The sequence below is a fragment of the Ictidomys tridecemlineatus genome, chromosome 1, assembly GCF_052094955.1.
Source record: "Ictidomys tridecemlineatus isolate mIctTri1 chromosome 1, mIctTri1.hap1, whole genome shotgun sequence".
Taxonomy (NCBI): Eukaryota; Metazoa; Chordata; class Mammalia; order Rodentia; family Sciuridae; genus Ictidomys; species Ictidomys tridecemlineatus.
In genome coordinates, this window is record NC_135477.1 from 6,448,933 (window position 1) to 6,476,707 (window position 27,775).

The window sequence follows — 27,775 nt, forward strand, 5'->3', positions numbered from 1 at the left end:
TCTCTCCATGTCTCTCACTCAGCTGGCATCAAAAGGAACTGATGACCTTGGAAAGAGGGAAGCAGATCCTCCCAAAACTGAGTGGGGTGAGGGGTCATGCTTCACTGTGAAGAAGGAGGCTGCTGCAGCCCCAGGCCCTGGTGGTGCCTGCAACTGGATCTGCTTGGGCTTCCTCGTGCGCATAGATTCGGACCACTAAGCGGTCCTGGGGAGGGGGACCGTAAGCAGGTGTCTGTCATTTTCCCACCCAGCTGTACCTTCCTTGAGGTCAGGGACTGTCCATCACCTTGAATACTCTATGCCTCAAACTGTACCTTGCAGGGCAGGTTGGTTGATGGCCCACAAGTCAAATGAAATGAAAAGCAAATGTTGAGCTTCCGAAGGCCACATGCGAGGGGCGGGACCAGGCTCTGAGCCCCTGTGAGAGATCATGGCCTGTCTCTGCAGCTAGATCCCCGGGATTGTTCTTGGGGGGAATTTGTCATCTCAGTAGACGGTGATTTATCTGAACTGGGAACAAAGTGAGTGACAAAGTTGAACAAGAAGGCTTCGTGGTGGAGGGTTACTTGAGCTGGGTCCTGGTGGTTGTGGAATGATATGAGCATCTAATCCAAACAGGAAGAATGAAATTCTGGAATTTCTGTCCTGAGCCCAGTTCTGAGGAGGAAGCATTGAACAGTGGAGTGTGGAGGGGCGAGGAGTCGGAGCCTGAGAGGTCGGGGAGCGGCCGGAAGTGTTGGTGCTAGAGGAGGGAAGGCGAGTGAGCTGGACACCGGCTGTGGGCAGGAGCTCCCCAGGAGCTGAGTGGCCTCTGCAGCCTGCAGTTCCAGTGAGATGTGCCCTCTGCCCGCAGCTGTCCCACTGGATGTGGGGTCTCTGCATGTCTGTTCACCAGACGCTTCTAGACAGGCTCTTTGCCCCTTGGTGAGTGGGAATGAGGGCTAATCTCTGCAACACGCTTCCCAGAGCTTCCCAGAGCTCCGTGGTGGAGTGGGAGAAGTAGGCCTGAAGTCCGGGGCTAGCCACTGCTTTCCCTGAGGGGTGAGTCACATCAGGGCTGTCTGCTTAGAGTGCAGCCCTTTGCAAGGGGGTGGATGGGTAAGGTGCACCCGGTTGTCTTTCTTAATTTTCAAAATAAGGCTCACTGCTCTCCTTGGAAAGTGGCATTAGTGTTTGAGCCTGGGAGCTTGCACTGGTCCCTCTGCTGGTTGCAGTGGTGTCTGCAGGTTCTGCTTTCTGTTTGTGCCTGTGTGGTGCTGAGGAGGGTTGGATGAGGGCCGCCAGGCTTCCTGTGGCTTCTCCTCCTCTGGGGCTCCCCCACCTTTGCCAGTTGGATGAGTAAGTAAATTGCTTTGGTAGGGGTGGGGTGGGGGTGGGGGCTGGGGCTTTTTAAAAGGAATATTGTTTTAAAGGCAGAAGGCACTTTTTAAATTTAAATTTTAGAACACTTATTCTTGACCGAAACCTCCAAAAAATACACACAGGCTGTCCACATTTAAAAGTAGGAAGCGGGTGTGTCTGGGCCTATTCTTGGCCTCCTCTCTGCTGGAAAGCAGTGCATAACCCACTAACCTCAGCCTCCTCCCTGGGGAGGTGCAGGAAAACCTCCCGGGGAGCTTCTCATTTCCGCCTGTGCTCAGGGTGGAAGCCCTAGGCAGCTCTCCACAGCGCCCCAGGTGGGGGCTGGCCGTCTTCTGAGCACAAACCCGTCTCCTAGGAGGCTTTGGACCAACCTGGCAGCGTCTGTCCACCTCGTGGGCAGGGAACCACACAGCTGTCAATGGACAGGCCTTTGAGCTAGGCGACTTTCTTATTGGCCTGACCTTGAGATTCGCTGATTCCGCCTAATCTCCCTTTTTTAAGTGATGGCCCCTCAGCTTGGCCTTTTCCAATCTGACAGTCCCCATCAGGCACAAAACCTGTGTTGGGCTTGGTCAGGGGCTGCTCCAGTGAGCTGGCGCTGGTCCCGTTCTTGTTCTTCTCCCCACTCTTTTGGAACTGTCTGGACCCTTCTCCACAGAAGCCTCTGTGGTTGTGAATTTTTGCCTGCCATTGCACCGCGCATTCAAGAGTAAGCTTGTAACCCTGAGTTGTCCATTTGGTCCTCCTCCAAGATTAATTTTCTTGGGTTTGTCTGCAAGAGTGTAGGTTGTCTTTCTTAATTTTCAAAATAGTTTTATACTTGTATTTTTGCTTTGTACAGTGTCCTCTAGAGAGGATCCTGGCAGGATTAAGAAGCCAGTAGGATTTGAGAGTCTTTCCAAAATTGGTCCCCTCTTGCCTTTCGTAGTCAGTGTGAGATATTTCAGGACAGTAACTCTTTCTGAAAGACCCCAATGTGTTAAAAAAAAAAAAAAAAAAGACGGAGTTCAGGTTCACTCAGGTGTTTCTGCCCAACAGAGAAAAAAGAAAACCTCTGTCATAATATTTGGCAAATTTCAGAGCCAAGGCTGTGTAGTTTGGGTGATCGCCACACAAGAAGGTGTGACGTGGAGGCGGCACCCGGTGGGCCCATCTTCCACTGCCACCTTGCCCTGTGATCTCGCCTTTGAAATCCACCTAAGAAAAATTAGTGATGCCCTGTGAGCTCTCGGTTAGCAGTCCTCTGGGTAGTCCTGTTTGGATTTAGGAATTTGGGTGTAGCAGAAACTGCCAGTATTACTTTTGTAAACATGTTTCCTTTTTTATCACCAGAAGGGCAGAGCTACCCCAGGTTTGGAGGGTCTCTCCCAACACTGCTGCATCCGAGTCCTATGACCTTGGACAAAACCCTCATCCCTACATTTCCAGGTCTGTGATGTGATGTCATCCCAGTTGAATAGTGCCCCTTGGGGTTGGGCACACAGTAGGCATTCCATGGATGCTAATGACAGAGAAGTTGTCATCTTATTTTGAGGGCCTTGTTGAAGTGGTGTCCGTCCTCTCTGGTCAGTAGTGGGATCAGATGTGGCTTCATCGAGGTGGAATTCCACCTGTGGGTCCCCCTCCACCAAAAATAGTAGTAATAATTCCAGTCCTGGGAGAGGCTGGTGAGCAGGCAGACATGGGCTCATGCTCTGTCTCGGCCTTCCTCCTCAGGTAGCTGGTCCTCCTTCCCAGAAGGGTTGTCCATGGGGCACCTCTCCTTTCTGGCTGGGAGAAAGCTCTGCTCATATTCAGAACAGAGAGGGGTCAATGGAGCTGATGACTGACCTGCCATGGTCTTGGGATTGCCTGGTCGGTGGCACTTGGTCTAGTTCCTGGGGCTCACTAGTCCAGAAGTGGCCATAGAATTTCTGGGTATTGGGTGAATTGGTGCATTTCCTTGGGGAATGTGAATGTCTAAACAGACTTTGTCTCAAATTTAATACGTTATTGTTGAGTGCCTGGGGTGGGCGGGATGAGACGGTCTGGCATCCGTGGGCTATGGTTCCTGGAAATGGAATCACGCCCACCCTCCCACTTTATAGTCATCTTTAGTACTTCTCACATTGTTATTTTTAACTTTTTTTTTTTAATAGTATTTTTTAGTAGTTGAAGCTTCTTGGATTGAGAGGGCTGTGGGTGAGACAGAGATGTCTCGGGGCTGGTTTATGATTTTCATTAAAACCTTTTAAATGCAGCCGGCCTTTGTGGTTTCCTGGCCATCTGGTGGTGAATACCCTGGTGCCCGGCCTGTGGCTGCCATGGGGCTTCTCCTGACCCTTGGCACATTTGCTGGAAGGTGTGCAGTGTTGTGCCCCCCACCCCCTCCCCCTTTCCCTGTCACCAGTCCTACTTTCCTCAAGTGGTTTGAAAGGATCTGTTTTCTGATCACGAGGTATGTGGACTTGAGCAGTTGGGCCCTTCTGATCTGTCAGCAGCGTCCTCAAAGCCACATCCCGTGTTGGCAGAGTGGTAGCTGCAGACTGGCCCCCCGGGTAGGGCACCCACCCTCCAGAATCACATGAGACTCTCCCATCCTCCCACGTTGGTTGGTTCTTAGCCGTGTGCAGTGGATTAGCGCTTCATCAGGGAGGATTAAGGCTGGGCTGACATGGAAGCAGTCTTATTTTGCTTCTGTAGCTCTCAGGCAATCCGGGCGGCAGTTGGGGCTCACCCAGGGGAGTGGAGGGGAGAGAGGCTGAGCTCAAAGCACCCTGGGGAGGGAGCAGGAGGGACCTCAGCCGGAAGTTCAGTGTGAGATAATTCCCAGTCACAGGTTGGGAGGCCTGGGTGGAGCAAGCACCAGCTTCATCAGGCTAACAAGATGTCACATGGAACAAAAGCTTTAGGGGTTTTATTTAGCCCCTAATCCGCCTGCTGAGAGCCAAGGTCCACGTGAGCACAGAAGCCAGGAGGGGACCCAGCTGGCTGGAGTACAGCCTCCTTTCCGGGACACAGCCACACAGGACAGACCTCAGGCCACCGCTGGGGAGGGAGGCAAAGTTACCGTGAGTCTGCTGCTTTGCCTACTAAGGTTTCGGAGGATTAATAATTTAGGCCGTCCTTTGAAACAGAAACCCCCAGTTGGTTGTTGCTGCCATCTCGGAAGGGTTCGCGTGTAGCCGGGTCTGGTTTTGATGTATGTAATTGAAGATTTATGAAGAAAGCTGTCCCCCGCGCCTCGTCTGCAGTCACTTGTTCTACCGATGCCGGTTCCCAGCAGGCACGTCAATATTGGCCGATCGCAGAGCTGGGATGCTGCTGGCTGGTACCAGGGCCCCTGGGAGAACACCGAGGCCGCGCGCCCCCCAGGGAGGAGAAGCTCTTTGACGTATGGCCCTGGAGAGGGGACCTGGTGTGAACCGCCAATCCACCAAGCGCAGGACGCTGTCCTGCCAGGGCCCGCAGAACCCTACCTGTACCGGGAAGCCTTTTACAACTCACTGGCTGCAAGGAAGGGCTCTGTTCCAGACTTTACCCTCTACGACAGCAGACAGGCCGTGATGTCTGGTCGCCACTCGCTGCTGCCGCGGGATTACTATGGTGACCCATCCAGAGGAACTAGGGTGCCCAGGGAGCCACCTTACTATCGGGACGCAGGTATCAACCGGCCCCTGCCCAGCTACGGAGTGCTCGGCAGCAGAGTGCCATGGGAGCATGTCCAAGGCCAGTTACCTGCCCTGCAGGACACCGGGCACCTGTACCAGGATCCTGGGGGCAAAATGATGTCTCAGGGGCAGCGGCCACAGAGCAGGGCCCCGTCACCTGGTCGGTATGGAAGGGAACTGCCGGACACCAGGTTTGGGGCAGAGGGACCTGCCTACCCCCCAAGCCAGGTCTACAACGATGTTGGCGAAAGACCTGTGGATTCTGCCCCTGTCAGACAGGTGGCCCCAACGTGCCTGGTCGTGGACCCTGGCTCGGCTGCTCCCTCTGAGAGCAGCACGGGGGTGACCCCTGGTCCTCCAAGTCGAGGCTACGGGCCAGCTGGGGACAGCATCCAGTCTAAAATGGCTTATGAGAATTATGAAGCTGACCTGTTGGCGTTCCAGGGGCCCCTCAGCAAGAGGAATGTGCTCCCTGAGTTCCTGGCCCTGCTGCGTGCAGAGGGGCTCACAGAGGCCACTCTGGCAGCCCTGCTACAGCAAGGCTTTGACTCTCCAGCCGTCCTGGCCACCCTGGAGGATGCGGACATCAAGTCTGTCGCGCCCAACCTGGGCCAGGCCCGAGTCCTGAGCCGCCTGGCCAACAGCTGCAGGACTGAGATGCAGTTTCGGAGGCAGGACCAGGCAGGTCCCCTGCCCCGCACACGGTCCAGCAGCTTCAGCCACCGAAGTGAACTGCTGCCCAGTGACTTGGCTTCTCTGGGCACCACACCCCTGCAGGCAGCACCCCCCCGGGCCGGAGACCTGGCTCGCCGCCCCTCCAGTGCACCCTCTCAGCATCTCCTGGAGACGGCAGCCACCTACTCTGCCCCTGGTGTAGCCCCCCAGGGACCCCAAGTCTCCTCCAACTCTGGGTATAGCTCTCCTACGCCTTGTACCCTGACCACACGGCTGGGCCCCACATACCCCTCACAGGCTGGGGCGGCCTTGACTAACCCAGGCCCCTCGACCCCCCTCCACCCAGGCCCCAGAACAGCCTACTCCACCTCGTACACGGTACCCATGGAATTGCTGAAGCGGGAGCGCAGCATGGCCGCCTCTCCACTTCCCAGCCCCCACAGCAGCCCCCAGCTCCTGCGGAAGCCTGGGGTCTCCATGGAGTCATCTACCCTGACGCCAGTCAGCCAAAGCCTGCACACACCTCATTCACCATACCAGAAGGTAGCCCGGCGGACTGGAGCACCCATCATCGTGTCCACCATGCTCACACCGGAGCCAAGTAATGCACCCTTCCCACCTCTCCTGGCAGGGCCCCTAGGGATGTGGGAGGGAGGCAGAGCTTTGAGAAGGGAGATGGGTTCCTACAGGTCCCACTTGGGCCGTGGGCACATATACCCACATAGTCTCGCTCTGCCAAGCTGGAAGGCCACAGTGCCAGGTCCAGCTCCAAGGCTGGCAATGGACATGGGTTCTCCTGGGTTCAGTAGAGTCACGTTGCCAGGCTGGCCCTCTGGGGCGGCAGCACCTCGCCAATCTCTTGTGGAGTCCAGGTTGCTTTGCGGATTTCCCTTTGTAGTGCTGGAGCTCTGTCCTGGAGAGACTCGACATTCAGAACGGGCTGTGACCTTCCATGCACAAGGCTTGGCGATTCTCCAGTTTGCCCTGGGTGGCTTTGGAAAAGGCAGGGATGTTTGCTCAAATACCTCCCATAAATCCTGCGCCGTTCCTGTACCATTAAGAGCACATCATGGTGTGGAAGGGTACCTCCACGGCGCCTGCACGCGCTCTTGAAGACAGGGATTACCCACCATAAAGATAAAAATGTGTGTTTCCACACTTGTGGGTTAAACAAAGCAAGATGTTGAAATCCCTTAGAACTCCGTGTTTCAAAAACAGATTTAGTGTCTCGTTTTGGGAAATACAGTTGGGAATTCTGTTTGCTTGTAGGGAAGAATATATTTCCAAGTTGAGGAAAGGGAGGTTGGTGCTCACTGGTTTCCTTCAAAGCACGAGCCACGTGTGATTTACTGCCTGTGTTTCCTTGGGCTGGGCCTAAACTTCTAGGCCGCTAACCCGAGCCGTCAGAATTTCTAATTTTAATTTTAGAATCTTGATTGAAAATCGACACAGTAAATCCGTTTTCTTCCTTTCTTCTCCCTTTGCCTTCCCAACATAGTGAATCCTTTATCGAATGAACAATTTTATTTTTTTCTCAGTAACTGGCATTATTGGGCAGAGGGTGGAACCATGCTGAAAAGCGAGATGCACCCTTTTGATGGTAGCAGATGGTGTCAGGAACCGGGTGGTGTGCTCCTAGGTTCCCCCCAGGACAGCTGAGCCCTGGGTCACTGTCATAGCCACTGTTGTCGGGGGGGGGGGGGGTCCTCTAGGCTCTCCATTCTTCCAAAGAAAGACCAAGTAATTTTTCTGTTTTTCTCTTGCTGGAGATTCTGGTTGTGTGTCATGTGTATTTTTTTTTTTTTTTTTTAAGTCTGATCATATACTTTGCTTGACTTTTAATCAATGCGCGAGAGGAGGCGAGTCAGATAATTTTTCTGAGGGCCTGCGCCTTCTCTCTTCGCCAGTCTTTCTTTGCAACCAACTAATTTGCATGGCGATGACATTTGTTGCTCCAGTAATTTCATCTGATAATGGCTGGGCTTGCAAAGCGGATCTGAAAACATATTCCTTAATTATGTGTTGCTAAGCAACAGGAAGGTTTGGTCATAATCACAGAAAGATTATCTCCTCATTGAAGTTGTGGAAAGGTTTTGCTGAAGGAGGACCTGCAAAATTGCCTTATTTTCCCCCCTCCTTTCTGTTTATTTAGCACTGCCTCCTAACAAAAACACTCACTGTTATTTGGGTCTAGGGCGAGGGATATTGTGTGAGTTGTTTGGAGTGTGATTGTTAACACACTGTTTTGCAGACCCGAGGATATTGATTTTTATTTCCTTGGCATGGCAGCCAGCCAGTGCTGAAGAAGTCTGCAGTCGGAAGTCTGCCAGCAAGCGAATTCTCTGTCAAATGATCTGTCCCATAGCAGCAGTTGTCATCCCTGTGCCTTATCATACGTTCCGTGTGGCATTATGACTCTTCCTCATCGGGGTGGGGGCAGGGGCTTGGCATCCCCTGTAGCTTTTCAGCTGTGCAAATGCCACTTGTGCAGCAGGTTTGGATGTTTTGGAGGCAGCAGGAGACTGGACAGTGTACCTGTAGTCACTTGCCCCAGGCAGGGTTGCTGAGCCTTGGGAGGTCATGTTTGCCTTAAAGGAAAACACCCTGGACCAGGGGTGCTTGCTGCTTGCTGCTTGCAGGGGAGCCCACCTTGCCTCCCAGCCAACAGGTGGCGATCTTCAGATCCTCAGTCCAGCTGTGTCCCTCCTTGGCAGCACATGAGTATGTCATCCTTCTAGGGAGCAGGAATGCCTAGGAAGTGGACTTGTTTTCCTGTGCCCTTTGGAGAGGGGAGAGAGAGTGTCGGCTTTTCTTTTTTCCATGCTTTGGATATTTTAGCGCTTGCTTCTTCGTGGTTGGCTTTGTGCACAAAAACGTTGGGCTCCTGTTTGCTGGCCAAGTGCAACCTGTGACCCAGTGGTTCAGAGCGACAGGTGAAGCCAGCAGAGATGTGCAGGACTAATGGGCTATGGTCAGCCCCGTGTGAGCAGCACCTGGTGGGGCTGCTCTCATTCCTGCTGACCTGGCTGGCTGTGGCACAAACTGTAGAACCTTCCAACAGTGGCGGTCACATGTTGTCACCCGTGGCCAAGGGTTTGCTCCCTCCTGAGCCTCCCAGTGCCGGGTGGCAAGGGGCACATCCAGTCAGCAACTAGTGCTAGCGCCATTTTCATCCTTGTCTTCCTAACATAGAGCAAAGCTGGCGGCCTGCAGGAGGCTCAGCCGAGGGGCAGCGCAGCTTCGGTTTCAGGGAAACGCAGTCCTGCCTCCCTCCCGCAGTCTGCTTCTGCCTCCAGCTATTTGTCTTTGAAGCAACTGGATGGATAAAGCACCATGGGCCCCCCACCTGAGGGCCCAGCTGAGGAGCCTAGGGCTGTTAAGAGGCTGCCTGGTGACAGTGTGGGCACCCGTCTCCTGGGTAGAAATTAGCCCCAGGAGAAACCTTTCAACCACTTGAGAGTCTGAGGAAGGAGGTGCCTCCCTTAGACCCCGCCACAGGTGCTTCCTCAGAGACCCTCGGCTTTGAGACATCCTCTGCACACTGATGTCTGGGCTGGGACAGAGCATAGGCCGCTGGCCTGGAGGGTCTTCAACTCTTGAACCCTCAGATGGGAGGATGCTGGAGAAGGCCTCCCAGGGCAGCTGGGCTCCACCACTTCCCACCTCTAGGTGGAGCCAGCCCTGGAAGATGCAGCTCTGCATAGGGGCATTTGGGGAAGGGGTCTGGGCAGTGGAGTGAGGGCTCCAGCCCTTCGGGATCCCAAAGTTGGAGTAAGCTGATGGGACAGGCAGGTGCTGTGGAGTTCACAGGGGGACGAGACTTGCTCTTTGCCTTCAGTTGGGGGGCCAGGAAAGATCATGATATAAAAGGACAGTCGCGATTATTGTGTGTCAGAGGCCCTTGTGGGGCCCTTGGAGTCGAGCACCAGAGTCACCCAGCCACCCTGTTCTTAGAGAAGCCTCTGTGAGGAGCATCACAGCCCAACTGTGGTCAGGGCAAGGAGGCCCCTGGAGGCTGGTGTACCTGAGCCGGCGTGTGCAAGGGCTGGCATTCTGTCTCCCGGAGCATCTCTTCCTGTGGTGTGACGTAGACATGTGCGGTCCAGCCATTCTGGCATCTGGGAGCAGGAAGGGGCTTGTATACAAGCAGGCCTCTCCCAGGCCCCTTCCTCCCGCCAAGCCTCCCTTCCAGCCAAGCCTCCCTTCCAAATCCAGGAGCCGCCTCTCCCACTGGGGCTCTGGGTCATTGTTCTCCACCTTCATCCCCCTAGGCTGTGCCGTGGCTCCTTGCCCTGTCTCCACTGGGGTCCTCCTATCCTGAGAAAACCCGGCAGCCTGTGCCGGCTGCACCCTTTGTTCCTGCAGCCTGTCGCACCAGGCTGAGGCTGTTTCTGGTTCTCAGCACTGCTCCCGGGGAGACGGCCCAGGGACTCACCCAGGGCAGCCACGAGCTGCACTCGCTGCTCTGCCCGCTGCATGCTGGGGCCGGTGTGTTCCTGCTCAGTGCTTCTGTCCTTGTCTTTCGTGGAGGCAAGGAACTGAACTGCCTCTGGGGCTTGTGGGGGTGTGGCTACCAGAGGTCACAGTCACTGGAGGCACCTGGCCAGGACTGGGCCTGCTCTGACAGTGCTGCTTCTATCGGCCCCATTGTCCTCTGGCCTCTTTCTACAGCTCTCTGTCCCTTGCAGCAGCCTCTCTGCCCCTTGGTAGCAAACCCGCTCCGTCCCCAGGTGGGCACAGATGGCTGTCTGGGGATCTCTGTAAACTCACCTTGCGCGGGACACTGCCCTGATGGCCCTGACCCACTCTGGCAGTGATGTGAGTAGGTGGTCTCTCCAGAGCCGCGTGGGCTCTTGGCCTTGGCTGGCTTGGGAGGGCGCCGAGATCTTGTTTTCTGCCTCGCACGGTACAGGCTCAGCGGGCAGCTCCCGGGTTGGTTCTTGCTGTGCTTCGCTGCTGGTCAGTTTAAAGGAATTGACCCATGCTTTCCTGGGAGGAAAAGTTAGCCATGCCTGCTGCTGAGCTCCTGTTGCTAGATGTGCTGAAGGTGATTGGCACCAGTGCGCCATGGCTTCTCTACAGGGCCGTCCCTGGTTTAGAGGGCAGCCCCACACAGTGAGTAGGCTTTGTCCAGCAGGACCTGTCAGGCCCCTGCAGGAGCAGCCCATCAGATCAGCTGTGACTGCTAAATAGCAGATTAGGGTTGGGGTCCCCCCTCTGCCCCACATGCCTCTCCAAGATCCTCAAAAACAGACACCCTCCCATCACAGGTGCAGGTCAGAGTTCCTGGAAGACCCGCGGGGCTGGGCTCGATGCTGAGCACCGAATTGAGGCGGCTGGCCATGGGCCCCCCTCTGCTCTCAAGTGTGGCCCTTGCTGAGCATGCACTGTCCCATCTGGAACTCCCCGAGTTCCCTCCCCTCGGCTTAGGCGCTGTCTATGGGCCCTGGGCCTAGGAGGACCCCCCTAGCTACTGGGGTCAGGTACAGGTTGGCCACGGCCTCTCCCATCTGTGGTCCTGTTCACTTTCTTGGTAGTGTCTTTGAAGCACGAAGGTTTGCATTTTTAAGGTCCTATTTTATTGGTTTTCTGCACTTTTGATGTCACCTAAGAAAGCATTGGTTAGTGGAAGGTCCTGAAGGTGGACTCCCATGTTTTCCTCTAAGTTGGTTGTTTTTAGCTTTTTTTCTTTATCTCTCCTCTCCTCCCCCCCACCCCCGTACTAGGGATTGAACTTGGGGACTTCTCCAGCCCTATCTTGTATTTTATTTAGAGACAGGGTCCCACTGAGTTGCTTAGCACCTCTCAGTTGCTGAGGCTGGCTTTGAACTTGCGATCTTCCAGTCTCAGCCTCCCAAGCCGCTGGGATTACAGGCATGAGCTAGCACACCCGTCTATCTTTTTTAATGTGAGGAAGCCAACGTGTATTAACAGGAAAGCTTCTCAGGTGTTTGGAGCCAATTTCTTCTCTGCACAGCATCTGAGGTGAGAAATCCAGAGCATTTTCACAGATTTCTTGCTGCTCCATGGGCAATTTTGTAGGTTTATAAAAGAAAAAGAGTACTTGTAACCCACAACTGACTAGCCCACCTTAGCCACATAGACTTACGGTGATCAAACACTGATGTGGGGTGCCCGCTGCCCCCTGTGCAGGGCTTCTAGTCCTTTCTACATAAAGGAGAAAGTCAAGACTCTGCTCCCTCTACTGCACTGTGGCCACATTGACCACACAGGGGGTCGGCGGACATGGCACAGCTTGACTGGGTGGTTAGCCCTGTCCCCGTGGAGGCTGTGTCTGGGAGCAGTGAACTTAACCCTAGGAAGGGATTGGGAGGACTGTGAGAAAGAGCCCAGGGCTGTTCTCCAGGGAGGGGCAGCCGACCCCATCTAGAGGGAGGCAGGCCTTATCTATCACCCTGGAGCATTTACCAAGGGCTCCCTCCCATGGCATCTGCCCCCTTCCTTTTCACTTTAATGACAAATCCGGGGCTCAGAGAGGTCAGCCTCCTGCGATAGGTCTAACAGCAGCATTGGGACTTCAGCTAGCCTGACTCCAAACCTGCCATCCTGATCCCCCAGGACGGTGTTCAGAACAGCACAGGAAAATCCATAACGGTGTAAAGCTGGGGAAACACCCCAACTTTTCAGCCAGTCCACTGGAGGCCAAGGTCCATGCCAGCAAGAGCCCCACGGTGCCCAGAGGGGCTCACTTCTCTGCTCTGCGACCTTCTGCTGACACCCAGCTCCAAGAACCACAAGTATTATGCATGGCCCATCTCAGATCATACGTAGCTCCAAGGGCCCTTACTGGGTGCATGCCTGTCCCCAACGGGTAACCTCAGGGCCATACCCCTCCCTCTGCATCATGCTGCTGTCTCAATGCAGGGATTTGATCCCTCATTGAAGAGTGAACAACTTTCTTCTGTAGGGTTATGTGGAGCGTAGCATGTTCTTTGGTCCTAAAAGGATCTGACCCTCACTAATAGGAATGGTTCTAACACACACAAGGGCAAAACTAAACAGGCAGAGAAATAAATGCAGGAGAGGATGAGGCAGGGGATAAGGCCAGAACCAGCTTTCCCCACAAACCCATGCATGAGGGGAGAATTACTCTGAGCTTCCTAGCATCCAAAGTAAAAATAGAAACAAGTCACTTAAAAGATTCACATTGTGCAAGAGATGAGACAGCGAGCCTGTTGCTTGGCAGGGCTTTTCCCTGTTGGTCTGGGGTGAATCCTGCCCTAGTCTAAGTGTCAGCTCTAGGTTTGCAATCTGCTTTCTTACATCACACCCTCTCTCCATCCCACACCTCCTCCTTTGTGACCTCAGCTGCCCTAGTACAGCCACCTCCATGTTGTCTTCTAATTTTTGTTAGATACACCAAAGCCACCTCGTTTCAAGTCTCAAGGCTCTCGGTACAATTTGGAGTGGTTTGGTGAATAGCTCCCACCTCCCTGAGCTGGTGCAGGAACCTGGGGGCCTGCTCTTTTTCCAGACTGAAGGGCGGGATTGCCGGCCACAGAGAGGGAGCTCTCCCCGGAGGGTGACTAGCCCACCTTAGCCACATAGACTTACGCCTTCCCTGCGGGGAACATTCCGGGCGGATGTTTTCTAGATCAAGACATAAATGTGAGTGTGTGGTGGGTTCTGTGCGTTCCTGTGAGCTGGGCTTTGACCTGGAACGCTTCAGTCATCTGAAAAAGAAAGGGGCCTCTCACCAGCTGCTGGGCTGCCAGTCAGCTTCTTGACCTCTCCCGGGTCGTGGGCAGTGTTCCTGGCCTCGGGCCTGTTGGATAGGAAGCCTGCAAGAGCGTTCTTAAGAACTGTGTTCCTTTTGGATTGGGGGACATTACGAGAAACTTGGGGAGCTGAAGGCTTGGGGCTCCTCCCCTGAGTCTGCCTGAGCTAAGGAAGGACACGTCACATTGTTAGTTGTGGGCACTTGGCCTGCTAATGTGGTGGGAAATGAGCCTGGGTCCGCCAGGCTCTCCAGGGCCTTTGGAGGGGCACGGTGCCTGTTCCCAGGTGCACCGGTGGAACTGGTCTGATTCCAAGGAACAAACCAGCAACAGAGAGAGTGGCCCAGGAGAGCTCATGGCACCGGGCACTCATGGGCTGCCCAGCCACTCTGTTCCTGGGACGCCTTCCCTCCTGCTTGCTGCTGCTCCCTGTCCTCTGTTAAGTGAGGCCCTTTTGGGCACCGACAGGAGCAGGCATGTCCTCTCCTTCCTAGCCTGGGCAGGAACCCTCCAGAGGCCTCCCTGAGGTCCCTGATCTCGCCGTGTCCACACAGTCCCCTCCCCCTCTGGACCCTGGATTTTGTCCTAGCTCCTTCTGGTGGGTGTGGGCACTCAAGTACTTGGTATACCGCTGGTGCTCTAAAATGCTCGCTGGAGAGAGGTCACGCCACAAGCCTGTGCTCTCCCTGGGCCAACTGTAGCCCCTCAGAGTCCTGCAGATCTCCACCCACCACTCCCACCCCACCCCCACATCACTGGTGACAACCGCATGCAGCTGCCAAATGTGTAGGGAACTTGCGCCTCTGGCGATGCCCGGACAGCCCCTCCTCCTCCTCCTCCCTGCCTTCCTCAGGCATCTCTTCCGTGTTGTCAAGGACACATTTTAGCTGGGGAGAAGTACTAGTGCCGCAGCTCTGGTGGCCATGTGGGGCACTGGGAGGCGGGGCTGGGTCCTGGGTTCGACCAGTCCCTCAGGTGGACCTGGCCACAGAGGATTCCTAGGTTTCCTCACAGAGAGCAGGGTGGGTGGGGAGTGACCAGGAGCCTGGCCTGTGATCGAGGTGCCAGACCATGCAGGTGGCACAGCATCGCAGTGTCCTGGACGTGGGACTTAGTTTTACAACTTCAGACCAGTCTTGCGTGTTTCCCCACTTTTGGGGCACAGCATTGGAAAGTCTGTTGTGTGTCTAATTATTGGGGCACAGAATGTGTCCCCACCCCCCACTAGGTGTAGTGTGCCCGAGGAGAGAAATCCCAGGAGACCTGTTGTCTGCAGGCAGCTGAATCTCTAGCTGCGGCTGAGCAGGGGTGGTCTGCTTGGTGGTCTTCCCAGCAGGCTCAGTGGGCCCTTGAGTTCAAGGGCTATGAGCTCCTTGTAGGGCAGCTGCTGACCCTGGGAAGAGGAGGCCCAGGATGGCCAAGTGGACCTCACAGCTGACCCTGGCTCTGGCCTGGTGACTTTGCAGAATCTTGACGTGAAAAGTGAATTTACCAGGGTCCTCGCATCTGGTCACTTGAGAGCCCCCTTTTGTCCTTGATTTCCTCTTTGGCCAAATCATGTGTGTGGTTCATCTCTTCAACAGAGCCTTGAAGTTCTGCCACGTGAAGGAAGGGAGCATGGGGGCCACTTGTCTAGCAATCCCAAGGGCATAGTGGCCCCAGCCCTCTGGGAGGAGGATGCCTTGAAAGTTTGAGGAGGTGGCAGCAGCAGAGGGAAGCAGAAGGGCTCCCAGCCTTGTGCACCAGCTCTTGGTCACACACCTTCCAGGGACCTGCCACTACACGGGAAGCTAGTGCATCTCATACCTGGAGATCAGCTGGCCCCCAAGCCAGCACCTAGGCCTTTGGGCTCCAGGGAAACGTAGAAACCAGAATATAGGAATTCAGCCCTGCTATACCTTCTGAAAACAGAAGCAGAGCCTGGGTCCTGCCTGTCAAGACTGGTTTCTAGGTACTTTCTGGTAGTGTCCTCGGTGGACAGCGACCCGAGGCAGCACCTGCAGTGCTGATACGTACGTACGGGAGGGTGCCGCGGACGGTTCCAAGAAAATGGCAGAATCAGGAAAAGCATTTCTCTGCATAGCTACAGGAGCAGCTCTCCTGAGGTGCTGAGACCAACTGGTGACAACAAATGGCTGTGCGCTTGGGGCTGACGGGGTGCTCTGGGTTGTTGAATGAGCTGATGTGTTTCCTGTGAGTGCAGACATCTGCCTCCCCAAAACATGCAGGCGTGAGCTCACGTTGGGTGAACAGGAGCAAGCCTCTGGGGTCAGAGCATGGCCCGGGCAGGAGCAGCAGGTGTGCATGGCTGATGGGTACATGGGGGTGGGGGAGTCTCTCGTGGTCCCTGCGTCCCACTGTGGTGCATCACCTGCAGTGGAGGTGTCCTGAGGCCAGCCAGACCTCCAGCTCATTCTGCAGCAAAGGCCAGACTTGGCAGCTTGATCGAGGACCAGCTTGCTCGGGTCCCTCCGTGGTCATCTCCGGCCCTGACTGAGACTGATGAGGCCAGATCTCCTGGAGCCTTTCCCCCTGGTTACTATGGTGACTGTAGTTCAGATGCCTCCCCGGGGCCCCTGAGGGTGGGGTGTAGAGGGGGTGCGCTTCTTGGTGCCTGGCGCGTACAGGGCAGGCAGGTGGGCAGAACTGCAGAACTCCTTCCCACCAGGTTGTCTTCGCTGGAGAAAGGGTGGGCGATACCGGCAGGAGCTGAGCGTGTGCAGGTGATGGTTCCACCGCCACTGACTTCACCAGCGGGTTCGTTCATATTCAGCCAGCTGCTCTTTCCCATTACTTGCTGTTTGGCCAGCCCCTGCCTTGCTCAGGCCTTGGCCAGGCTTGGGTTCACTGTTTCCTGCTGGGCGAGGTTGGTATGATGGGTAGCATTCCTGAGATCCTCATAGCAGTGGGCTGTGCTCTCCCCACACACAGGCAGGGGCCCCAAGTGTTGTCATTCCCAGCTGTGGAATGGGGGTGTTAGAGGCCCACGAGGGAGGGCGACTTCTGAAACCAGCTCCAGGTGACCTGAACCCTGTGCTTTGGGAACAGATAGTGGCTCCTCTGGGAAAGTGAGAAGAGAGGAGCACTTCTCAAAAAGTTGCATAAAAATTTCAGACCCTCTGTTGGATGGGGCCTTGGAGAAGGCTCTTCTGAGTCCACCCTGGGATGTGGCAGCCCCTCCTTGTCATTATAGGGGCGAGGGAGAGCTCCAGGCCTCCCCTGAGAAAGCCTGGGGGTGCGAATCCCGTGCGCTGCAGCCTGCCCTGCAGGAGTCTCCCACACCCTCCAGCTTCTGAGTTGAGGTGGTCCTGACCTCCTGATTGCCCACTGCCTGGGACCATCTTCCGAGGAAATCCGCAGTAGCAAAGGGCCGGTCTGCCTTGCTGTCTTCCATCTGAGGCTCACTGGGCTCCCACTGCCCCGCCTTGCTCTTGCCGAGTGTGTCCATTAGCTTTGTTTGTAGCAAACCACTCCAGAATGCAGCTGCAAGACCAGCGCCCTGCGAGGGTGCGGAGTGGCCAGTGGTGCTGGAGTGTTGTTGGGTCCACAGGACTCTGAGGAAGTGCTGGGTCGTCGAGCGTGATGTCCACTGTGAAGGCAGAAATAGAAAGGCGAGCTGTGCACACCCGGCTGCTTGAGTCTGAGTGAGGCAAGGGGACCTCACAAGTCCCAGCCAGCTTGCACATAAATAAACAGGCTTGGCATGTGGCTCCATAGCAGAGCATCCCTGGTTCAACCCCCCAGTGCGCAGAACAAGGCCGAGCGTGGGTTTGCTTGGCGTGGTGGGCAGAGGCTCTGCGGAGCCTTCAGAGGTGTCAAATGAGACTTGCAAGGGGAGGGAACCAGAGAAGAATCCGAGCACATGACAAATCTGAAGGTTACTGAGTCTCCAAAATTGGGCCTGGCTTTGGCGCTCTCCCAGATCACCCAAGAGGCTTGGCAGGGACCTCCCTGGAGCGCACCCCCCTCCCCAACATCGAGGAAAACGCACCTGGCAGGTGAGAGGGCCAGTGGCAAGCACAGGGACATAAAACTGATTGATGGCAGTGGCAGTTCTGCCTTAAAACAGCACCACACCCGGCAACAAGTGCTGTTGGGAGTCGCCCCCAAGCTGCCCTGGGTCTTTGTGGTGAGGGGTGGGAGCAGGGGCAGCCTGGGTCACTTTCCAGCACCTGTGCTGTGGTTCACATCCCAGGTCTGGTGTTCGGAAGTCCCACAAAGTGGACAGATGTGTCCGTGGGACAAGGGTAGGCCTCAGCTAGACAGCTAGGCCCCCTGCAACCTCCCTGTGCCAGGCTGCTCAGTGCCGAGTCCCAGGTGGAGCCTCTTTCCTGCCCGTGTCATTGATCTGGCCCAGTCCCGTGTCTGCTCTTTAGTGTGAAACCCAGGCCTCTGCAGTACCCCCTTGCCATCCGCAGCTCAGGGTCTATGGGGCCTTCAGAGGTCGGGGTGCTGTACCTCACCAAGGAGGGTAAGTCCTATTTGGCTGGATTACAAGAAGAGGCTGTTGAATTAAGGAGCCCTACAAAATTTAGGGGAAACTTTGCTTAGGATGTTGGGGGACATGATTGGGCCCATGAGCCATGAAGGCTTCTGTAGGGTAGAAGTGGTGCCACTCTGAAGGTGGCGCAAGGCTGCGGCTGTCTCTTCTCTCTACCTTATTGTGCGAGGGGCGGGGACTGTACCAACTGCCTCCTGTCACCCAGGCTACCTCACGAGGCTTGGCGCTGGCAAAGCATTTAATCTATGACAGCTTCTTGCTGGGTACACAGCACTCTGGATGGTACTCTTGGTCTCGGATCTTGTAAGAGGTGTTTGAGCCTCCCTTCTGGAAGAATCCAGGCCCCTCATCCAGAGCCAGCAGTCGAGGATAGCTCAGGGCCAGTATCCCCAAGAACTCGTGAGTTCCTTGAGCCCACCAATGCTCCCATCTGGGTTCTACCTATTGGACCATTCTCTGACTTGGAAAAATTGTTTTCATGAATTTAACTGCTTTGGTTGCTCCTTTTCCCCTGTGGGGCCCTTGGGGCACTTAGGTATGTCGCCAGCTTTGTCTTCGCAGAACTGCAGCCTCCACTGCCATGTCAAACATTGCATTTGACCATTTTTTCCTTGCTATAATGAAACACCTGAGGCAGGCTGACTTTTTAAAGAAAAGATGCTTATTAAGCCTGAAAGTTTGGGAGGCTGAAAATCCACAGTGGGGCAGCCCCCTGGATCCAGCCTCTGGTGAAGACCAAACAGCAGATGGCATCACGGTGGAAGCATTTGCAAGAGCAGATGACAACATTGTAAAATAAGGAGCAGGAGAGGGAGGGGGCCAGGCTCACCCTCTTCATAACAACCTTCTGCAGAGAAGTAATGGATTCAAGCCCTTCTAGGGACTCTCCCTGCTGCCCCCAGCTCTTCACATGCTGCATTGAGGACCACATTGTTGGTGCAAGAAGGCTTCGGAGGTGTACTCGGAACATGTCCAGACCTGACCATGGAGGCTGCTTTGCCTTGGGGGTGAACCTGAGATTCTCAATCCCTAAAACAACAAAGTCACGTCCTGGGGGCAGGTTGGCTCTTAACCTGCAAAGGACAGAAACCAATTCAAACCATTTTTTAATGCGGCATGTTTCTTGACTTTAACTCACACAGTGACCAAGAACACAGGCCTCAGGAATACCGCAGGGTGCCGTGCCTGGAGTCGTACACTGTCCTTCCGGTGATGCAGGAAATGCAGGCAGGAGGATCAGAAGAAGAAAGGGTTGGGGTGTAGCCCCGAGCTAGAGAACCCCTGGGTTCAGATCCCAGAAAGTAAACACACGCCCAGCAGCACCATGCATCATAGGGTGGCAGGATCCACCCCGGAGAGCACGTCCCATTTGTCCTGAGTCCCACGCCAGACAGCTGACTCTAGCCTGTCAGCCCATGTTCACTCTCCTAAAAGATATATTTTTTTAATCCAACTATGGTGGCACCACAGCTGGATGACTAGAAAGCCACCATTGTCTTCCACAGGGACATTCGTGGGTGACTGGTCACTATTCACAAACACCAGCGATGCTGCCTGCTGGTACCCTAAGTTCATGTTAGTTACACACGACTTCAGCTCTGGCAGTTCCAGGCCTGAGCTGCAGCACCAAGTGCTCCAAGAGTGTTCCTGAAGGGGAACGTGGCCCGCCATTCCGGAGGCCAGTAATTGACAACAGGGGAGTTGCCGGCCTTCCGTCCTGGGGAAAGAAGGTGGTAAACAGCTGTTCGGCATGGACAGGAGTGCCAGGCCTTGTGGCCCCGCCTTGGCTTCACCATCCCAATGACTCGGAGCCCTCCATCTGGTCCCGTTTTTAGACTCCTCATTGACCATGGTGCCTTGGACTCTCTTCCTCCAGATCCTTCTAGTGGTAGAGGGAACAGACTAGTCCCAGAGTCCTGGCAGGGATGTGTTCCGCTTGCTGTATTTGAACCTTACTCTGTCATGGCTCCATTACGTCCTAATATGTTAAAAATTGTTTGATTTGTGTAAAACATCAGAAAACGGGTAATACAAGAAGTCTGCTGGCTGGCAGCTTCTCTGGTACTGCGCGAGGCCCTCTAGGACCCTTGTCTCGGCCTCTGGCAAGACTGAGACAGCAGGTGGGGGAGGAGACTGTATTAAACTCTGGGTTCCCCAGGGTGCAGTGGACAGGTTCTGTGGGTCAGAAACTGTCCCTACGCTTTCCCTCACCCTCTGTGCTGGCTCCTCTGTGGCCTTCTCAGAAGCCTTGCACCTGGCTTCTTGGCCCTGCTCTCCCACCTGCCACCTCTACTTAGCCTGAGGCTGTGTTGTTCTCTGCCTCATAATAAAGAACTTCCAGCTGGGACCCAGGCATTGAACCTGGGGCAGGTAGCCCAAGGGTCGCAGAGAGCTGATCACTAGGCAACCTGGAGTTTGTTACCTGGGTAACGGGTCTGCACTGATGCTGTGCATGGGCATCTTGAATGATGGTGCTCGGCCTCCCCAGATAGATCACATGACCCTGGGTCCTTGCCTTGTGCCTGGTGTCATTCCCCCCTGTGGCCTCTTCTTAATTAACAACTCCGTCTGATAAACTGTCCTGCCAATGCCCCTGAAAGTCCAGCAAGGGAATGCTCACCTACTTGGTCTGGACTCCTGCTCTGGCACCTGGGGGGACCTGGGATGTCCATCCTGTCTGCATATCTGGGACTAATGGCCACATGGCAGAGAGCTGGCACAGGCCTTGCAGCCACCCTGCTGAGGGTCTAGAAGCCACCGAGTTGGTCTGCACAGAAGGGCCCTGCCCCCAAAATGGTTCTGCTTGCCCTGTGACCCTTGAGGAAGTTTGCTCTGAGTGCCAAGGGCCTCTTGCCTCACTCGTGCCCTCCCCACCATGGACTATGGCTCCTCCTAGGTCAGGGAGAGGACTGAGACTGCCCTGGCCACCTGGTTCCACCGAGGGGTTCTCTGGGAGGTTCCTCAGGGCACAAGTCCTCAAGCACTCCCTCATCATGTTTGTTTTGAGGGGCACCTGGTAGCCGTGCCCTTGGGGGCCCAAGGGTCTTGGGGCCTTTGGCTGTGGGCTGATGGTAGGCAGTTACCTTCAGAGTCCCTCTGCAAAGTGACAGCTGTAATGCAGGCACTCCTCAGTGGCTGTAGAGTTGGCTCCCCAGGGCTTCCCGTGAGCTCCTTGGGAGGTCTTGTCCTCACCCCACAGGCCAGGAGATGCTCCCTCTAGGCCTCAGGGGAAACGACCGTGCCCGGAGCCTGCTGGGTCCTCAAAACAGCCCTGCAGTGGTGTGAGGAGGAGCCCTGGTCCTGACCACATGTGGTCCTGCCTCGTGCTCCTGCCCTGCCAGGCTCTGCTGCTTCCTACTGCCCTGGCCTGGGTCCTGAGGGGGACACTTGGGACCCTGTTTACCCACCACTTATCTGCTCCCTCCTCACAGGTATCCGCCCCCAGATCATGAACGGCCCCCTGCACCCCCGCCCCTTGGTGGCACTGCTGGACGGCAGAGACTGCACCGTGGAGATGCCCATCCTGAAGGACCTGGCCACCGTGGCCTTCTGCGATGCACAGTCCACTCAGGAGATCCACGAGAAGGTGGGCCACGCTGGTCCTGTGTCACTGTTATTCTCAAGCCCCCACTACGGGCATCCCCAACATCCTTTGCCCCCTGCTGTGCCAGGTCACCGGCACGCCCCCAAACATTCATGTCTCTAGTTCATGATTTTGCTAAGGACTGGGGCTCTGACCTGTGCTCCGCCTCCCTCTGCAGGTGTTAAATGAGGCCGTGGGCGCCATGATGTACCACACTATCACCCTCACCAGGGAAGACCTGGAGAAGTTCAAGGCCCTGCGGGTGATCGTGCGGATCGGCAGTGGCTATGACAACGTGGACATCAAGGCTGCCGGCGAGCTTGGTGAGTACGTGGCTGGCTTCGAGGGAGTTTCGATATACTTCGTTGGCTTCATTTCCACATTCCTCAGACCCCTACCCCAAGAACGCACTGCAGCCTAAGGTCTGCAGGGACCCAAGACCAGAGGAGCCCATGTACCCCTGGAGAGGAAGGTGTGGAAGGCTCTGGGTCTCGGGTTTCTTCCATCCAGAGATGGAGCACATACTGTGGGAAGCAGGGCCCAGATCAGTGCCAAAATAGGCAGCCCCTGCCCAGTCCCTGACAGCAACCAGAAGCAACAGGTGCTACCCAAAGACAGGCCCTCTGAGATGTGGCACCGCTAGGCACACGGGGCCCCATATTGTGAGGCTGCTAAAGGACACTTCCAAATGACTAGCATTGCAACCACCAACCTGGTCTGACAACGACAACCTAGTGGGCCAAGGGCCTGCCACCTAGCCCTCACCTCATCCCTGTTGGCAAGGTACCAGAGGGCCTCTGGTGCTCCAGGATGGCCAGCCATATGTGCACGGTGCCTCTTGGTCAGCGGGTCTCCATGCCTGAGCTGGAGCACCCCACACGACTGACACTTCTGCCCATGCTTTTCCACTAGTGAAACCCTGGTGGGCCCCTCCGACTTGCACCGAGGACAGCATCCTGGGCCACAGTGCTGCCTTGGCGGTAGGAGCAGGGCAGAGGGAGCCAGGCCTGAGTGTTGTGCGGCCCTCGAGGTTGCTCCACAGGCGAGGTCCAAGGAAGAGGCCCAAGATGGTCCTTCCCCACATCCTGCCTAGCAGTGGCTCAGCAAAAGGAAAAGGGGCCACCACAGATTCCAGTTTCCCTCCAGGGTCCTCAGAAGTGGCAGCTTCACATATCTCTGCACCCCTAGCATTTGCCTACAGCCACAGCCGCCCCATGAGCCCAGCTTCTGAGCCATCTCTGTGGCGGCACAGAAGCTCAGGAGGATGGGAGGCTCCAGAAATAAGTTTAAAGAAGCCTAACTTCCCTGTTGGGTGCAGGAACCTGCGCTCTCAGCAGGGTGGGCTAGGAGTCCTGGGACTTATAGAACCTAGGGTTTTCTCACCTGGGCCTTGCCTTTGTCCTTTTCAGGGATCGCCGTGTGCAACATCCCGTCTGCAGCTGTGGAAGAGACGGCCGATTCCACCATCTGCCACATCCTCAACCTGTACCGCCGCAACACGTGGCTGTACCAGGCCCTGCGGGAAGGCACACGGGTACAGAGTGTGGAACAGATCCGCGAGGTGGCCTCAGGAGCGGCACGAATCCGTGGGGAGACACTGGGCCTCATCGGCTTCGGTATGTGCCCAACATGCAGCTGGCTTACCCGCAAGGAGTCGGGGATGTCCTGTCTCTAAGAGTTCGCGTTCACAATGGTAGCCAGGGAGCAGCATTTGCCAAAGGAGGGCAGGGCCAGTGCCTGGCCACCACCAATTTGCAGGGGGTGAGAGGTCTGGGTCAGAAGCAGTCTGGGGACCCTCAGAGGTAACATCTGAACTTGTAAGCCAAGGTTTGTGCTGCTACTCGGGATGACAAGGATAGCATTTTCTACTGTTGGGCTGCAGGACGACTAGGCATCTGAACTTTCCCTGAGGCCAGGGTGGGGAGGATACGCCTGGCACATTTATGGGCAATAAGCAGGCTGGTGGTTGAGTGGTGGCCTGGGTTCTGTGGGTCTTGAATGTTAGGCTGAGGTAGAGGCTAGATGTCATTGAAAGATTGAAGCCAGAGGGTGGCGCAGACTATCCATCAGCCTGGAAGCTCCCTTCAGAGGAGCTTGGAAGCATCTTCCTAGACCTCGGTGCTGTCATGGAGACCAGCAAGCAGCTGCTGGGAGGGTCTCCGGCAGATGTAGTAGAGGGCAGCCAGATGCCATGCTGTCGTCCATTTGGGGGCTAAAAGGGACACACCCTGTCCCAGCTCATGGTGCCTCAGCCGTCCCCCAAATCACAGCTTCAACACGTGCCAGTTCATGCCTTGAGTTTTCCTGACCTGTGAATAGAAATGAGGTGGGATGCACCTCTTGAGGAGGGATAGGGAATGTTCCCCAAACGCTGAGCCTTCAGCTCACGCTCCATGTCTCTAGATAGTTGCCTTAGTGTCTGACAACCCAAGTGCCCTCTTGTCCCACAAGCCTCGCTGGGGATCTGGTAGCTAAATTGAGGCGGAAATTGCTAGATGCTTTTAGAACCTCATCAGTTCCTAAGCCCCTCCTGTGGCCTGGTGTGGTCTCTGGCAAGGCTGGGACCCCCACAGCAGCTCTCCTTCCAGGACCCCCTTGCTGGGGTCATTTCTTTGGATGTGTGCCCTTGTCTTCTCATTTCTAAAGGCCCTGCGAGCCCTCTTAGTATACCAAGGCCACCCTCTTGGCTTCAGCCCTGCTTTCCTGACCGTAGGTAGCTACTGCCATCTTCCTGGATCCCACACACAAACTGTCATCGTCTCTGTAGCCTTCCAACATACTAGCAGGGACAGAGGAAAGCACAGTTGTGGGCTGCCCAGTCACTGGTGCAGCCACCTATGAGGGACCAAAGGACTGAGCCTGGGAGTATCCACAGCAGTCCACAAAGCCCCACTCACGCTGCCAATCAGAGGAGGCTGCACACATTCACAACAAACTGAAGGAAAAGGCAACTACTGGTAGCATGCTCTAAATTATAAAAAGGAAAAAAAAAAATTAAACAAGAGGCCCAAGCACTTTGCTTCTTTGCTATAAGGACTAGTTTTGATAATTAGGTCTTTCATCAGAAAATCTCAGAGAAAGTAGAAGCTGGTGAATCCGTGGGTGTTTGTGAATGTATGAAAAACAAAACTGCTGAGAACTAACACCCAGCCCCCTTCTGTTTAAATGTGGACTTGGCACTTGGGCTGCTTTTCCACCAGCTCCTAGACAGAGCCACAGCCTCAGATCAAAATATGCAGAAGTCAGGAGGGTGGCTAAGGATGGCCATCATGGGTGTAGGAGACGTTATCCTGTTGAACATGGACTCCCACCAACCACACAATGGGGTCATTAAACCCCGAGTTTTAAGTGTGGCCAAGAGAGGGTTCTTCTGGCACAGGTGCTACACTTCCCAGTACCTTGGCACAATCGTGCTCCTTTACCCCAGTCACTGTATCCACATGGTAATGTGAATAGGTTATGGCTTGCTAGATTATGTCCCACTGATCACATGCAGCTGTCCATCTTGATCAGAATGACTTTATGAAACTTCTGCCTCCAAACCACGGCCGCGTCCCAGTTAGATGGAGCTGTAGCAAGAGGGAGACTTCTACCAGCAAGTTGTCCCTCAAACACCGGCTTCCTGTTTGGAAATGTAGGTCTTCCCTTGCTTTTTCCCTGCCTGCATATTTGAAAAACGTGTTTTAGATAAATTTTATCATCACTCTAAGCCCTAAGCATCCCTCATCCCATTTTATTTTCAAGCTGAAAACTGTTCTGGGAAGCAGAAGCTGTGTTGAGGGGTCTACAGGTTTGTCAAATCATGGCCACCAGGGAGCAGGGGATACTCTTGCCTGCTATGTGACAGTCTCAGACTCCATGCTGGAGCCAGACATGAGGCTCTGCTGCGGGACAGGGCCAGGCCTGGCAGACACACACCCTACCTCAGAGTGAGTTCAGCCAATTTGTAGGCTCAAGGTGGACAGTAATGGTCAGTTTTGACCATTGTACTCCTGGTAGAAGCAAACCCAAAGGCAATTAGTCTGGAGAACAAATGTTCCCTGAAAGATATTGAGAGCAATAAAGTAATGATGATAATGAGAAGCCTGCTGTGCCAATAAGTGGAGAGGTAAACAGAAATAGAAGACCTTTAGTGATGGGTGAACATTTAATTGGGTAGAGATTTGAAAATGTCCTTTAGAAAATTCCTGCAAATATAAGCAACAAGCACTATGGACTTGACCAAGGACACCCATCCCCACTTTGACCCCATTGGCCTCTGGGGCATAATGCTGGCTCAGATACCACTGTGTCTTGGGTGTAGTCCTCTTGTCATCAGCTGCTAGAAAGTTTGGTGGCCTCAGGCTTAAGAAGTAATGAGCAGCAGGTTGGGCAGCACAGGGCAGCACACAGTACCCCCAGGAGATCTCACTCACCTGGACCTTCTATCTCTGCACAGGTCGCACGGGGCAGGCGGTTGCTGTTCGAGCCAAGGCCTTTGGATTCAGCGTCATATTTTATGACCCCTACTTGCAGGATGGGATCGAGCGGTCCCTGGGCGTGCAGAGGGTCTACACCCTACAGGACTTGCTGTATCAGAGCGACTGTGTCTCCTTGCACTGCAATCTCAATGAACATAACCACCACCTCATCAATGACTTTACTATAAAGCAGGTAATTTCAAAACAGACATCCTCAGACCCTGGACACTTCTGCCTTGGGCAAAGAGGGAATGGGAAATGATTGTTGGACATACTGGTGAACCCACAAAGAGTCCCTGGGACAAATCCATGCTTGGGGTGGTGGGAACATGGGGTGGCCCAGAGCTAGCCCAGGGCCCAGCTGGTCCCCCACCACTCTTCAGGCAGGTGAGTAACCACACATCCAACCTCCTGTCAGTATCAACAGAAACTGACCCCTGGCCCTCATCTATCACCAAGACCTCCCATTCCCATCCTTTAACTGCAGCTCTTATTAAACCCCGATTCTAGAACCTGCAGCAGCAGCAGCAGCAGCAGTACGTAACTAGCTTCTCTTTGCTCCCACAGATGAGGCAAGGGGCATTCCTTGTTAATGCAGCCCGCGGTGGCCTGGTGGACGAGAAGGCCTTGGCGCAGGCCCTTAAGGAGGGCAGGATACGAGGGGCAGCCCTTGATGTGCATGAATCGGAGCCCTTTAGGTGGGTGTGTGTCCAGCCTGACTCCAATGTCCTGCCAGGAGTGTGCAGGACCCAGAACTGACCCTCTATACTTTAAATCTGAGGCACTTTACTAGGCAAAATTTTTTTGGTGGGACATTCTGCAGATGAAGATTATGGTCTTTCTTCTGAAGACTGCGATGTTCTTGTTTGCTTGTGAAAGAGCCAAAAGATCCCCCAAAGGTCATCAGAGAAGGGAGAGTCGAACACAATATGGTGGTTTGGAGCTGTAGACAGCAGTCACTTCTCTGCAGACATATTCCTTCTGGTTAGAGGAAGGCAACCCTGAATAGAATTGGCCTTTCTTTTTCTGTCTGATCCTCCTGTTCTAACACACCCACTCAGAGTCAGAGTCCCCCAGCTGGTCCATGTGGCCCCGACTTCCCAGCTGACAAGTAGTACGGTCACCAGGTCTTAACTTTTCCCATTTACTGAGTGCCTTTGCATTTGTCTAGCTTTGCTCAGGGTCCTTTGAAAGATGCACCAAATCTCATCTGTACCCCCCACACGGCCTGGTATAGTGAACAAGCATCACTTGAGATGAGAGAGGCAGCTGCCACAGAGATCCGCCGAGCAATCACAGGTGAGCCCTCTGTACTTCCAAGCCAGCTGCAGCCCAGCTGGTGGAAAGGAGAGCCACACAGCTTAGCTCCCCAAGGGCTACAGGTGGCTAAAGAATGAGTTTTTATAGTCAATAAATTGAATTGTGTGTGAATTGGGCTCAAATTCTGAAGTAAATTTCAGAGGAAATCCCTTCCCTCTAGCCTCAGCCACTGTACTTGTTACAAACTGCAGAGGGCGACCCCCAGAGATGGGCGGGAGGTTCATCCAGCTGAAGGCTCTCTGCACCATAAGCCTCCAAGTAATATTGAACTCACTGTGACTGCACTCTTTGCACATGAATGATTAATTTTAACCCTCTTTTCTCTAGGTCGCATCCCAGAAAGCTTAAGAAACTGTGTCAACAAGGAATTCTTTGTCACATCAGCTCCTTGGTCAGTAATAGACCAGCAAGCAATTCATCCTGAGCTCAATGGTGCCACATACAGGTGAGAAGAGAAACTGAATTTGTCTTGAACTACTAGCATT

General features: G+C 54.7%; 1 protein-coding gene and 1 long non-coding RNA gene across 6 annotated transcripts in view; one reads left to right on the forward strand and one right to left on the reverse strand.

The window, feature by feature from the left end:
- Nucleotides 1–27,775, forward strand: part of Ctbp2 (C-terminal binding protein 2) — a 130,572-nt gene that overhangs the window by 99,937 nt on the left and 2,860 nt on the right. For 4 of the 5 annotated variants that reach the window (XM_078024523.1, XM_078024534.1, XM_078024528.1 and 1 more), the window contains 7 exons: nucleotides 21,359–21,513; nucleotides 21,689–21,833; nucleotides 22,920–23,126; nucleotides 25,949–26,163; nucleotides 26,538–26,668; nucleotides 27,142–27,269; nucleotides 27,618–27,735. In XM_078024523.1, the coding sequence (XP_077880649.1) occupies nucleotides 21,359–21,513; nucleotides 21,689–21,833; nucleotides 22,920–23,126; nucleotides 25,949–26,163; nucleotides 26,538–26,668; nucleotides 27,142–27,269; nucleotides 27,618–27,735 (1,099 nt within the window). Of the gene's footprint in view, nucleotides 1–4,199; nucleotides 6,289–21,358; nucleotides 21,514–21,688; nucleotides 21,834–22,919; nucleotides 23,127–25,948; nucleotides 26,164–26,537; nucleotides 26,669–27,141; nucleotides 27,270–27,617; nucleotides 27,736–27,775 lie in introns of those variants that run through there. The other variant, XM_005320759.5, reaches the window with a different exon arrangement.
- LOC144367582 (uncharacterized) lies at nucleotides 7,941–10,212 on the reverse strand. The gene is made up of 2 exons (XR_013427121.1): nucleotides 10,123–10,212; nucleotides 7,941–9,805 (listed from the first exon to the last, which is right to left on the reverse strand). It is a non-coding gene; the product is annotated as an uncharacterized LOC144367582 (long non-coding RNA).